This window comes from Hypanus sabinus, chromosome 10, assembly GCF_030144855.1.
Source record: "Hypanus sabinus isolate sHypSab1 chromosome 10, sHypSab1.hap1, whole genome shotgun sequence".
NCBI classification, from domain to species: domain Eukaryota; kingdom Metazoa; phylum Chordata; class Chondrichthyes; order Myliobatiformes; family Dasyatidae; genus Hypanus; species Hypanus sabinus.
In genome coordinates, this window is record NC_082715.1 from 82,234,077 (window position 1) to 82,246,852 (window position 12,776).

At 42.1% G+C, this 12,776-nt stretch overlaps 1 protein-coding gene across 10 annotated transcripts in view; it reads right to left on the reverse strand.

The window, feature by feature from the left end:
• The window catches only part of LOC132400831 (dystonin-like), a 363,464-nt gene that overhangs the window by 281,791 nt on the left and 68,897 nt on the right, over positions 1–12,776 (reverse strand). For all 10 annotated transcript variants that reach the window (XM_059982254.1, XM_059982250.1, XM_059982247.1 and 7 more), the window contains exons 17-23: positions 11,944–12,096; positions 11,364–11,518; positions 7,753–7,879; positions 6,451–6,634; positions 5,323–5,480; positions 4,328–4,503; positions 2,930–3,068 (exon numbers count right to left, since the gene is read on the reverse strand). In XM_059982254.1, coding sequence (XP_059838237.1) covers positions 2,930–3,068; positions 4,328–4,503; positions 5,323–5,480; positions 6,451–6,634; positions 7,753–7,879; positions 11,364–11,518; positions 11,944–12,096 — 1,092 coding nt within the window. The remainder of the gene's footprint in view (positions 1–2,929; positions 3,069–4,327; positions 4,504–5,322; positions 5,481–6,450; positions 6,635–7,752; positions 7,880–11,363; positions 11,519–11,943; positions 12,097–12,776) is intronic.

Sequence of the window (12,776 nt, forward strand, 5' to 3'; positions counted from 1 at the left end):
GCTATGTGGGAGGGAAGGGTTAAATTGATCTTAGAGCAGGTTATAAGGTCAGTACAATATGATGGGCCATAGAGCCTGTTCTGTGCTGTTGGGTTCAATGTTATATAACAATTTTATTTTAAATTCATTGACAGGAATGTGACTTCCAAAGGCTGAGCCCACCCATAACTACCCTTGAAAAGGTGGTGATGAGATACTTGAATTGAATGATCTTTATCGTCATTATACATAGGTACAATGAAACTCTGTTTGGCTTCCTCTCAGGCAATCAAACAAAGCGGTAGATAAAGCAAGACAATAATTGGAAAACAGTATTAAATAGATAAGTAGCAGAAAATAAGTTGCAGCAGCACCAGAATATCACAGTAATGCACAAAGTGCCATTAGTGCAAGTATTTGAGTCCTTGTGTGTGCTCACAGTTTCAGTCATTGTTCTGTGGGAGTGGTGCAATGGAGGCCACAGCTCTGGGGTAGAAGCTGTTCCTCAGTCTACTTGTTCTGGCTTTTAGTGTCCTGAGCCTTTTGCTGGACGGCAGCGGGTCAAACAGGGAGTGGCCGGGGTGTGTCGTGTCTCTGGTTATGCTGATTGCTTTCCTCCTGAGTCTTTTTTTTTGATTTTTTTTAATTAGTTTTTCAAAACATTTTACAAATTAAAAACCCCAAATCCCAATGAGGAACATTAAAACAGTGCGAAATTAAGCATACAATAACAATATACTACAAAGGAAGAGAATTTAGCAAAAAAAAAGCACCTAAATTAAAGACAAGTAAGCTTAGTGTTTCCTCCTGAGTCTGCTGGAATAGATGGTGTCCAGTCCTGGGAGCTCCATCCTGACAATTCGCTGGGCCGCCTTCACCAGGCGATGCAGGTCTTGTCGCTCAGCAGCTGTGCAGCTGGCATACCACACTGTGGCGCTGTTGGTCAGGATGGTTTCAATTGTGCTTCTGTCAAAGTTAAGCAACAGCTTTTGTGGGAGTTTGGCCTGTTTCAGCTTTCTCAGGAAGAAGAGTCTTTGTTGTGTCTCTTTTTACAAGCAGTGAGGTGTTGGTGGTCCATGTCAGCTGCTCTGACAACATAACTCCAAGGAACTTTAGGTTTTCCACACTTTCCACTACCTCTCCATGTATATGGTGTGTACTCTGTCCTTTGATCTCCTGAAGTCAATGATCATCTCTTTTGTTTTACAAGTGTTAAGGACCAGGTCGTTGTCCTTACACCACTCCATCAGATGATCTACCTTGAGCCTGTAGGCTGTTTCACCCTCCTCCGAGATCAGGCCAACCACTGTGGTATTGTCCGCAAATTTAATTATGGAGTTGGAGGTGTAGACGAGGGTGCAGTCATGTGCGAAGAGTGTGTAGATCATAGGGCTCAACACACAGCCCTGCGGGGTGCCTGTTTTTAAGATGGGGGTGATGGAGATGTGCTTACCAACTCTGACTTGCTGTGGACTACAACAGTCAACTGTACCCACAATGGTGTTTGAGAGAGATATCTAGGACTTGAGGAAAACACTGATATATTTCCCAAGTCAGGACGGTGTGTGGCTTAAGTTTAATGGGAGACCTAAGGAAAGCATCAATCGTGGCGAGTTCATGACAGGGTTCTATAATAAAGACATAGAGCACTACAATGCAGAAACAGTCCTTTCAGCCCATCAAGGCTATGCCAGCCTGGTCTTCTGTCTAGTCCCATCGACCTTCTCCTAGCCCCAGCCCTCCAAGGCCCTCCCATCCACGTAGCTATCCAAACTTCTCTTAAATGGAACAATTGAACTCACATCCACCACTTCCACTGGCAGTTGCACACTCACACCACCCTCTGAGTGAAGATCCCTCTCAGATTCCCCTAAGTATTTGACCTTTCAACCTAAACATATGACCTCTAGTTCTAGTCTCATCCTACCTCAGTGGAAAAAGCTTGTTTGCGTTTACCCTATCTGTAAGCTCAATGTTGTATACCTCTATCAATAATAATACCTCTGCAATCTCCCTTTCTCCTACTCTCCCAGGAGTAATTTATCTATTCAACCTTTCTCTTCAACTCAGGTCCTCAAGTTCCAGTAACATCCTTGTAAAATTCTTCTGCACTCTTTCAATCTTATTGATAACTTTCCTGTATGTAGACTGCACACAGTTCTCCAAATTTGGCCTCACCAATGTCTTATACAACTTCAGCATAACATCCCAACTACTGTACTCAATGTCCTTATTTATGAAGGCTAATGTACCAATGCTCTCTTTATGATTCTATCTACCTGTGATGCGACTTTCAAGGAATTATGGATTTGTATTCCCAGATTCCTTTATTCTACTGCACACTGGAGAGGTCTACCATTCATTGTGTAAGTCTTACCCTGGTTTGTCCTCCTAAAGTACAACACCTCACACATGTCTGGATATAATTTCATCTGCCATTTTTCAGTCCATTTTCCCAGTTAGTCCAAATCAGCTTGCAAGCTTTGGTAGCCTTTCTCACTGTCCACTATGGTCCTAATCTTGGTCCAATCAGAAGTTCAAGATATACTAGTTTAGCATTTGCAAAGTTCCTAGGGTTGGATATAAAAAGCTGGGATGGGAGGATTGGGCATCAGAGTAGTGTAGCAGTTAGTGTGATGGTCTTACAGCTCAGGGTGTCAGAGATCCTGGCTCTTCTGTAAGGAGTTTCTGTATGCCCTCCCTATGGAGCATGTGGGTCTTCTCCAGTTCTCCTGGTTTCCTTCCATAGTCGAAAGATGTACTGGGTAGGCCAATTGGTCATTGTAAGTTGTCCCACGATTAGGTTAGGGTTAAATTGGGGTTGTCAGGTTTGTTGGGTAATGTGGCTCAAAAGGCTGGAAGGTACTGCACAATGGACTAAGGAACTTCGGCACTGTGATATGTTACATAATCTTTCCAAGTGTTCGGATCTGAGAGAAAACTTCATTACCTTCAGCGTATTCTGCAGAGACTGAATAGCCTCTGGGTCTGGGGGCACTGCATCCTCCTCTCCAAGTTTGGTCTCATACTCCTTCACAAGAGCCTCTGCTTCCTGTGTGTTTTTAACAACCAAATTGACCGTCTTCAACCTGCAGTCAGAAACAAGATTCATTTTAATCTTCTGCAAGCAGTTATAAACACACCAGCCCATGGTGTTCACAAAGATTACCATTTACCCAGGATTATTATCATTTCACTCAACAGCATCCTGCCTGGCACTCCAGAATAATGGTAGAAAGAACTTTGGAATGGTCTGTCATAAGCAAGCAATAAAAGTAGATCTACAAAACATACAAAGGTGTCACTCCTGCCACAGTACTGGGAAACTCAACTTTCCCATTCAACAAAACAAAGATGCTATTCTTGCTGTAAAAAGATAATTTTGGTATACTTCCAAGACAAAAGTACCCCAACCACAGATTTACGGTATTGCAGGGAGAACACCATCATCTCTTTTGCAGCACGCCGACTCTTTTTTGCTCTGTAAGCAATACTGAGTGCAAGGGGAAGCAGTAAATTTTCTGCTCAGGTTGGCTATTATGGATTTGCAGCAGCCACACACATCACAGCAAGTGACTTGGGACTGGAAATGTTAACTCTGTTCCTCATTCCAGAGGTGCTGCCTGATCTGCAGAGCATTTGCAACATGTTGTTTCTATTTCATGCCTCCTTTGAGACCATCTCAGGAGCAAAAAACAAGACCAACCATAATCATTCATGAATCAGAAACAACTCAGAACCTAACACTAGCTCAGTCAGTTCCAGGGTAAAACAAAACAAATTAAAGCCACAGTGAAATCTATAATGACAGATACAGCCCAAATACCAGCACTCACTCATTCAAAAGGAATATTTATTCCAGGTCATCATGATTTGCAGCATGAGGAAGTATACACAATCACTTACCAATTATAAAGCAGACATGGTTTTGAATGCATTAAGCACTTTACAACTTAAAGGGTCATAGCAGATTTCTCAGCACTGGGATCCCTGGACAAACAAAATGGCTGTCGTGGAATGGACTCTTCTTTACCCAGCATGCATGGAGAAAAAGAAATTGCTCTGCCTCCTGGCTCTCCATCCTAGAGGCAGAGTGGTTTCTCTTTCTCTGTGCATGCTGGGTAAAGAAGGCTAAGATGGAATTCCACACTATCTGGATACTGGGTGGAAACTTTTAAGGTGTATTTAATTTATTTGAAAGTAATTATTCTACAAAGATAGAGAAAAATAAAAGACAGAAAATGCTAGTCTGCCAAAGTGATTTAATTTTCAAATGAAGCACATTACTAATTTTTATATTGTTGATTTGCTGAGGAAGATGATATACTTATAAAGTTTGAACCCTTACTTATCCAAATAAATGGAGGAGAGGGAGTACACTTGATTGAGATTCTGCAGCACCACGCTCAGCTCTGTCCGCAGGGTTGGAGCTGCAGATGCAGAGGCTTGACCAAAGAATTTGTCACACTTCTCTGTTACTTTTTCCAGATCAGCAATAAGCTCTTCCAGTTCACTCTTCAACTTCTGGTGAGAGAAAGGTGAAAGTGCAATCAGTCCAGTGCGGTAACCTAGTGTGTACAGTGCTGGATTCATAATCCACAGATCATATGTTCAAATTTCATGGCACATGAATTTTAATTCACTGCATTAGTAAAACTGGAAATTAATACTGCTACTATATGCAAGAATCGGGATAAACGTAACTTGGATTGTAACTGAATTACAAATATACCTTCAGGGAAGAAAACCTCATTTCCTTATCCTTGTGAATCACAACCTCTTAACTCCTCTTCAATAAGATCGTAAGTACAAGAGATTCTGCAGATGCTGGAAATCCAGAGTAACACCCACAAAATGCTGGAGGAACTCAGCAGGTCAGGCAGCATCTATGGAGGATTTATGAAGGGTCTCAGCCCGAAACGTCGACTCTTTTATTCCTTTCTGTAGATGCTGCCTGAGCTGCCGAGTTCACCTAGCATTTCATGTGAATTACAAATATACCTTCAGAGAAGAAAACCTGACTTCCTTACCCTTGTGAATCATAACTTCTTAACTCCTCTTTAATAAGTACAAGAGATGCTGGAAATCCAGTTAACAGCCGCAAAATATTGGAGGAACTCAGCATCTATGTCTCACCCTGAAACGTCAAATGGTTATTCCTCTCCAGGGATGCTACCTGACCTACTGAATTCCTCCAACACTGTGTGTGTGAATGAGGTCTAATACTCAAAATGGCTCAAGGTCATCCTTTAACATTGTTTGAAACTTAACAAAGCAGCATTTCCGCTGTTTTCTGAAGGCTTAATCGAATACTATCTGAGTGCAAAGGCTTCTCAAACTGACCTCTTGCTGAGAGATTCTTTGCACGCTTTCTTGCAGGTCATCCCGTTCGAGTGGTGTGCGGATCTGACGAATCAGCTGCTTCTCAGAGTTCTCCACTCGGAGCCGAATGTTTCTCACCTCAGAGATTAACAGGTTGCATGCTGACTCCTCCTGCTCCTCTGGTGGAGTTGAAAGGTCAGAACAATTAATGTTTCATTTGTTATTTAGAGTAAAATGTCTAATACAGCCAGTCCTGTGGTGATATAAGGACTCCACTCCTGGAAGTGATCATAAACTGATTTCTCCTAAAGTCAGAATCATCACTTTTCTATAAAATCATAAGACATAGGAGTAGAATCAGGCCATTAAGCCCATCAAGCCTACTCTGTCATTCCATCCTGTCTGATTTACTATTTTTCTCAAACTCGTTCTCCTGCCTTCACCCCTGTAAACCTTGACTAAGTAACCCACAATGTATCACTCTACATATATCTGCTAAAATTCTTCCCCCATTTTATTGAATAATCTCCTTAAACCCGCATGATTAAAAATGGAATATACAGTGTAATGTATCCAGGCATTAATGAATACCTCAAAACATACTATTTTTTATTACTGGTTTTAAAAATGCTTTACAGATATATAGGAGAATTTGTATAAAATCAGATTTCCAGACGTCAGGTCCTGCATAATGTAGGGGAACCCTATACATTTACTCTGTTCTCTTTACAATCAAACACTTGAAACTACTCCCTATTCCCTCACTCCTCAGAATCACACCCAAGTCTTGCTCAGTCCATGACAGGTTCCAACCATAAATCAATGTTGTCCACAAGTGAGAAATACTCTAGACAAAACTTCACTCAATGTGGTGGCTGTACCTCCACAGTATTGTAATGAGTGGCATCAAAGGCTCATAATACTGAGAAAAAAGACCGATTACCAAAAGTGGGGAGAGAGAGAGAGAGAGAGAGACAGACAGACAGACAGACAAACAGAGACAGAGGGAGAGAGACAAGAGATGAGAAAAAGAGACAGAGAGAGAATGTTGAATGTTCATAACCCAAAAATGGCCTCTCCAAAGGTCTAGCAAAAGCATAACAGATCATATCAGCTTTGTGGCAAATCACTATGATTTTGTACATCTACCTCTTTCCGCTGATTTCAGAAGATCTTCATAGTACTGCTTGCAGAACTTGACTTCTCTCTCCAGCTGGGCTTCATCAGTGACGGAGAAGGCTTCAGACTCCTGACTGTCCTCCAAGAAGTCCCTGAGATGCATCTGTAGGCTGCTGAGTACCTGTTGGTGCTCTCCTGGCAACATGGTCTTTATCTGTGTAGAGGAAAGATGTGCTGTGAATATCACAGGTAATAATCTTGTAAATCTTCTTTTTAAGGTAACTTGTTTTTATTCTTTCTCACTTCTCTTCTAATATTTGTACATCTGTGCACTTGTGATGCTACTGTGCCACTGTAATTTCCTTTGGGATCAATAAAGTATCTATCTATCTTTCTAAAAAGTCCAAACCTCCTTTGGCTCTTCAAGGGCAGAAATTCAGCCAATCATGTTCATGAATTGTCCAGCAGAGAAACAGGCCTTTCGGCCCATCTGATCTAGATTTGAAATTTGCTCTATCTGAACTTCATCACATTCTCTTCCCCACGTGCTCTGCTCTTAAATTTAAAACAGCTTATTTTTACCTTCACCTGGTTTCACCTTTCACCTGTCAGCCTGGACCCGTTCCTCTCCCCCATGGCTTCTTCCCCGCTTCTTTTCCAGTCCTGATGAAAGGTCTCAGCCCAAAATGTTGACTATTTGTATTCCTCCATTGATGATGCTGACCTGCTGAGTTTCTCCAGCATTTTGTGAGTATGTTGCTCTGGATTTCCAGCATCTACAGAATCTGTCTTTATTTACACCCTGTCTCAGAAGCTCAATGTTGCAATGCATTGCAGCACAATACAGGCCCCTTGGCCCACAATGCTGTGCCAAACATGTCCTTACCTTAGAACTATCTAGGCTTACCTATAGCCTATATTTCTAACCTATTCAGGAGTATCTTAAAAGACTCTATCATTACTGCCTCCACCACCGCCACTGGCAGCCTATTAACCCACCTTACCACACCACCCCCCACCATCAATACTTTATATTCCTGCCAGAATCACCTTATGTACGGAAACTTATGTCCAGAATCACTTTATGTATATGTAATCAATCTATGTACACAAGCTATCTCATGGATTTATATTGATTGTGTTCTCCATGTTGTGTTTTTTGTGCTGCATCGGATCTGGGGTAACAGCCCAACAGAAAATAATGGATACCTACAGCACATCAACCCAGAAACTGAGTGGTCTCCCACTCCAAAATTCCAGGAAAAGAAAAGAGTGTCCATCCCCTTCTACATTTTACAAGGGTGGAACAAATGAATTCCATGAAATAGTTACCGAGGAAACATTCCAGGCACGGATGGTGGAGATTTCATTCATCAGATAATGCCAGGACATAATGCTCTTCATGTTTATGTGTGACTGATGCCAGAGAGCCAGGACATTCTGATAGAGCTGTTCAATCCTGGGAAGGAAAAGAGAACACTTCACTTATTTTGCCATTTTGAAACCAGGAGTAACTTGACTAATTCAGACTGGGAACATAGGCTCACTGAGGGATGAACTGTAACACAATCAACCAAGTTGCAACATCAAAATACCTGCTACTTCCCTGCTTCGTCTACCATCAAGTCACCTTTCACTGTGTTTGAATGTGAACTTTTTCAACAATATAGACAATTATTTGCAGGTTTTGCATCAAAAGAGTCATTAAAGAGCGTACATTATCAGAAGATAAGATGATGAGCTTTAGTTGGCACATGTACATTGAAACTGTGAAGGATACAGTGTTTACATTAAATCAAATCAGCAAGGATGCAGTTGGAAAGTGCTGCAATGTTTCTGGCATTAACATAGCATGTCCACAACTCACTCAATCTAACCACATCTTTGGAATGTGGGAGTCCCATTTTAGAGATGGGGATACCACAAGTTTCTTTCTGCCTGATGTAATGTAAATAATAATTGCACCTCCCTAAATCATCTACACAACAAGGCACATTAGCAAGTCATATCACTATTGCTTACAGCGCATTGCAAAGTGTAAATCAGCCCATGCAGATACCCAACAGATAAAATCAACTCAAATTGTCTTTCTTCACTTTTTAATAGCAGATTGCTCTTAGAATACCTTATATGAGGCATCAAAATCCCTGTTACCACACAGTTACATACACAATAATAGAAAAAAACAAAATCAATCTTTCTGAGCTTTGTCAGCCAGACACTTCTCCAAATGAGGAAGGATGCCAATTGAAACTGTTTGGTCAGTTCCAGATAAGACCAGAAGGTGGCGGACCATACCCATGTAAGGACTGGCAATAGTTTCTACCCCATAAAGGACTTGGACTCTTTGGGGGGTCCTAAATATTGTCAGAAGTTTTAGTAAAATGGAATACAGGCACACTGTAGCACAGGTACACAGCAAAATCCCACAAACTATTGTGATAATGGCTACATGAATTTTGACATCAGGAACAAGGACAGAATGCTGAAAAAATCTTGGACTCTTTTACATTGGAGCAGAAAGCCTTGATTTCACATGTTATCGTACAGCCAGAGGAAATGGCAGGATAATAATAGCAGATACAAAAGACCTTGGCCAGTCTGAACAACTAAAGAGTGACCAAAATCTTCAACTGGCATATTTTCTTTAAAGTAAATGCCCAATAAATCTGGTACTTTGGGGCAGAGATGGGTGCCAAAAAGATACTTACCACTAGGTGTTTGTGGTAAGATTAATGATCTCAAGGTAACACAGGAAAACTGTGCTGGGTAAAGACCATTCTGAGAGTCTGCATGCAACTTGGACAAAGTTTCTGAACCACTTTCCCCAGGGTGAGAAACTGTGAGATTAACATGACCAATCCAAAGACAAAACGCCGGGGAGCTGTTTATTGCTGCTGCCGCAAAATTTAGACTAAACATTCACCCTGTCAATCACAAGTACATAGTGTGGACCATCTACAAAATGCATTGACGTTGATTGCCCAGGCCACTCTAACAGCACACCCCAAAACTGCAACCCCTGCCACCAGAAAGGACAAAAGCAACAGCACCATCTCCACCATATCCCTGACAGGCCGTACACTGACCTGGCAATAAACTAAACACAAGAGATTCTGCAGAGTAACACACACAACATGCTGCAGGAACACTGCCATTCCTGCATTGTCACTGTGTCTAGACCCTCCTCCCAATGGAGACACTTCACTAGAAGGCCTGCAGCAGTTCAAGGAGGCAGCTCACCACCACCTATTGTGGATGGGTTTTCACAAAATACTCTGCAGATGTTGGGGTCAAAGCAACACGCATAACAAGCTGCAGGAACTCAGCAGGTCGGGCAGCATCCGTGGCAGCAACCTCCTCAAACATAAAACCTCTGTGTTTTGGGACATGTGTCAGGCCAATAAAGTAAGCTAGGTAGTTCACGGGCTTCTGCTCTGATTCTTTCAACAATATAGCAGCCACCCCCTGATGAGTTGGAAGGTCCAGATTTGCATTTTAAAAGGGAACAACTCTCTGGACAGGTTTCAGCTGTTCCCAAAACAATCTGATTCAAAACGGCCACATGTGGGGCGACACTATCACCTAGACTGCAAGTATAAAAGCCAATTTTGAAATACTTATTGCCCCACGAATAGCGAATGCATCTACTAGATTTGTCCATGTGTCAGCCACCCCCTGTTGGACTATGTGGTTCAAAAGCCCAATTGTAACATTGCCTAATACATCTTCCATCCATCTCAATATTGGCGTAGTCCCCCAATAAAGGGAATGGCATTTCGGGCTGATGACATTTCAGAATCGTGCCTGGTAATGAGTTGGAGGCAAGAGAGGAGGAGGAGGAGCAGGAAACTTGTGGAAGAACACAAGAGATTCTGCAGGTGCTGGTAACCCAGAGCAACACACACACACTGCTGGAGGAACTCAGCATGGCAGGCAGCTTCGTTGCAGAGGAATGAAGAGTCAACATTTCAGGCTGAGACTCTCTATCAGGATTGGACTCATTCAACATTCATCTAGGCATAGTGAAGGATCATAGCCCAAAACATAAACTCTTTATTCCTCTCTACGTATTCTGCCTGACCTGCAGAGTTCCTCCACCATTTTGTGAGTGTAACTTATGGAAGAACTCCAGTTAATAATCTCTTATTTAGCAAATACGGTCTACAAAATAGTCTACAGAACCTCCTTAAAGTGTCTCCTCCTAGAATTTCAGCTCCACTTCCTGGAGTGATTTTTCAGTAAATAGAGTATACACTCAGTGACTGTTTTATTAAGTACACCTACACACCTGGTCATTAGTGCAAATATCTAATCAGCCAGCCATGTGGCAGCAAGTCAATGCATGAAAGCATGCAGACATGGTCAGTTGTTATTCAGACCAACCATCAGAATGGGGAATAAATGAGATCTAAGTGACTTTAACTGTTGTACGATTGTTGGTACAAGACTGAGTGGTTTGAGTATGTCAGAAATTGCTGCTCTCCTGGAATTTCCACACACGGCACTCTTTAGAGTTTACAGAGAATGGAGCGACAAGCAAAAGACATCCAGTGAGCGGCAGTTCTGTGGGTGAAAGTGCTTGTTAATGAGAGAGGCTGGAGGAGAATTGCCAAGATGGCAAGAAGGCGACAGTTACTCAAATAACCATGTGTTACAACAGTGATTAGCTAAAGGACATCTCTGAATGCACAACACGTCAAGCCTTGAAGTGGATGGGCTACATCATCAGAAGACCACAAACTTACACTCAGTGCCCACGTTATCAGGCACAGGAGGTATGGTACTTGACAAAGTGGCCACTGTGTGTGGTTACTAGCAAACTGCACAAGTAAAACAAACCCAGTCAGGGCAGTGCAGTGGACAAGTGTGATTTCCTATTCACCCCTCTGTGAGCTAAAGAAGCCAGAATCATAACACAGAAACAACAGCCTTCTCCTTACCGGCTTGCCATCTCAATAGCTTCTTTGTTTGGTGGAGGGACTGAAAAGCATACGGATGGGACCATGGCCTCATTCCCAGTGGGACTGATCACCTTCCATTTGGCCCGGTGCGAGTTGTTTTCCAACAAGCATTCATCGTCCTTGTAAATGGTTATCTGTTTCAATGAAAGAATTAGTGCAGAAATTTTCCATACTCACATCCTCTCACAGACGGGAGAAATCGCGAAGGTCATTACAATCAACAACTTGCATTTACATAGCTCTCATTGCATAGTAAAAACCCTAAAGACACAATAATCAGCTAACACTTGAAGTGAGCTGCCCAGGGACAGAAAAAAACAGGATGTGTGCCCAGATAGACTTTAATGGATGTTTTAAAGAGGGGAGGAGGGCTGCAAAGGTTCTGAGAGGCAACTTGAGAGCTTGGAATCCAAGTAGCAAAGGCATTGACTTCAATAGTTCAGCAATGAAAATCAGGGACAACTGCAAGACTGTTATAGAACAGATAATTCAAATGACTACAAGCTGAAGGTGGTTACAGAGATAAAAAGCAATCCAGTTTTCATAAAATATTCCAAACCTCAATTTGTTTGTAGTCACAGACGGCTCTGATGGGGATGGAGATCCTTGTTGGATTTTCGGGATTCCTGGGCTTAAGCTGGACAACACTCTTTGCCCGACTCATGAGACTTGCTACGTTACTCTTGTACTGAAGCAGCTGTTCTTTCTCATCCTAAAATATATGAATATAATATGTTAAAGAGAGGAGGAGATGAAGTTCTTCCCTGGGTGCACTGCCAATCCTTGAGGAAAGTTGAACAAATATTCTTCAGAGGAAATAAAACCTGATTAGAATGAACACCCACACAACTGTCTCCATAAATTCATTTAATAGTGCAGGTCATAGAGTTATAGATCATTACAGCACAGTAACAGGCCCTTTGGCTCATCTAGTCCATGCCAAACTATTAACTTGCCTAGTCCCATTGTTCTGCACCCAGACCTTACCGCTCCTATCCATGTACTTAACCAAACTTCTCTTAAATGCGGAAATCAAGCCTGCACCCACTACTTGCACTGGCAGCTCGTTCCACAGTCACCACCCTGAGTGACGAAGTTTCCCCTCATGCTCTTCTTAAGCATTTCATCTTCAACCTTAACCTACAACCTCTAGTCCTAGTCTTGCCCAACCTCAGAAGAAAAAGCCAACTTGCATTAACCCTATCTGCACCCTCATAATTTTGTATACCTTCATCAAAACTCCCTTCATTCTCCTATGCCACGGGGAACAACGTCCTAACCTATTCAACCTTATAAATCAGGTTCTCAAGTCCAAGCAACATCTTTGTTAATTTTCTCTGTACTATTTCAACCTTATTGATGTCTTTCCTCCAGGTATCAAGTGTATTCAAG